The following is a 545-nucleotide window of genomic DNA, read 5'->3' as shown; positions in this document are numbered from 1 at the left end:
GAGTGCCCCATCGTGAAAAACGGCTCGGTGGCCAGTAAGGGATGGCTGCTGGTGCGGAGGGAGGCTTGGCTGGGAGGGAGCAGTTCCCAGGGAAGGGGGGGACTATGGGACACTGGGAACCCCCAACATCTGTAGCTATCACAGGTTGGGGACACCAGAGGTTGAGGTGTCTCCTGGGGCACTGGGTCCTCTCCGGTCTAGCTGCCTTGATCATTTGGAGATGTTTCCCTTGGGTTGGACGAGTCTCTCCCATGTGCTCTCCTCGGGGTCTGTCCCCACTGATGGGATTCGATGCCAGTTTGGGGATCCAGAACTTGGGTGTCCAGGCTCGGACCTCAGCACTCAGGGCCAGGATCTGACCCAGGACCATTGAGGGAGGCAGGCAGGGCTCGCCTGGCTGCTCCATCAGTGCCCGACTGAGACACTGATGGAGCTAATGGTGTTTAACAGCATCTGAGCATCTCTTTGGGACACTCTGGGAGGTTTTATAGCAAATGCAAATGTCTCTCCCTGTATTTAACATCTTATTTTCACCTGACAATGGC

At 56.5% G+C, this 545-nt stretch overlaps 1 protein-coding gene across 1 annotated transcript in view; it reads left to right on the top strand.

Moving 5' to 3' along the window:
• Window positions 1-545, top strand: part of SLC6A17 (solute carrier family 6 (neutral amino acid transporter), member 17) — a gene marked incomplete at its 5' end in the record, with an annotated part of 7638 nt that overhangs the window by 982 nt on the left and 6111 nt on the right. Inside the window, one exon of the mRNA XM_009582078.1 lies at window positions 4-34. Within this exon, the coding sequence (XP_009580373.1) occupies window positions 4-34 (31 nt within the window). The remainder of the gene's footprint in view (window positions 1-3; window positions 35-545) is intronic.

This window comes from Fulmarus glacialis, unplaced genomic scaffold, assembly GCF_000690835.1.
Source record: "Fulmarus glacialis isolate BGI_N327 unplaced genomic scaffold, ASM69083v1 scaffold17837, whole genome shotgun sequence".
NCBI classification, from domain to species: domain Eukaryota; kingdom Metazoa; phylum Chordata; class Aves; order Procellariiformes; family Procellariidae; genus Fulmarus; species Fulmarus glacialis.
Note: the sequence above shows the minus strand (reverse complement) of the source record. Positions and strands in the feature narration are given on the sequence as shown.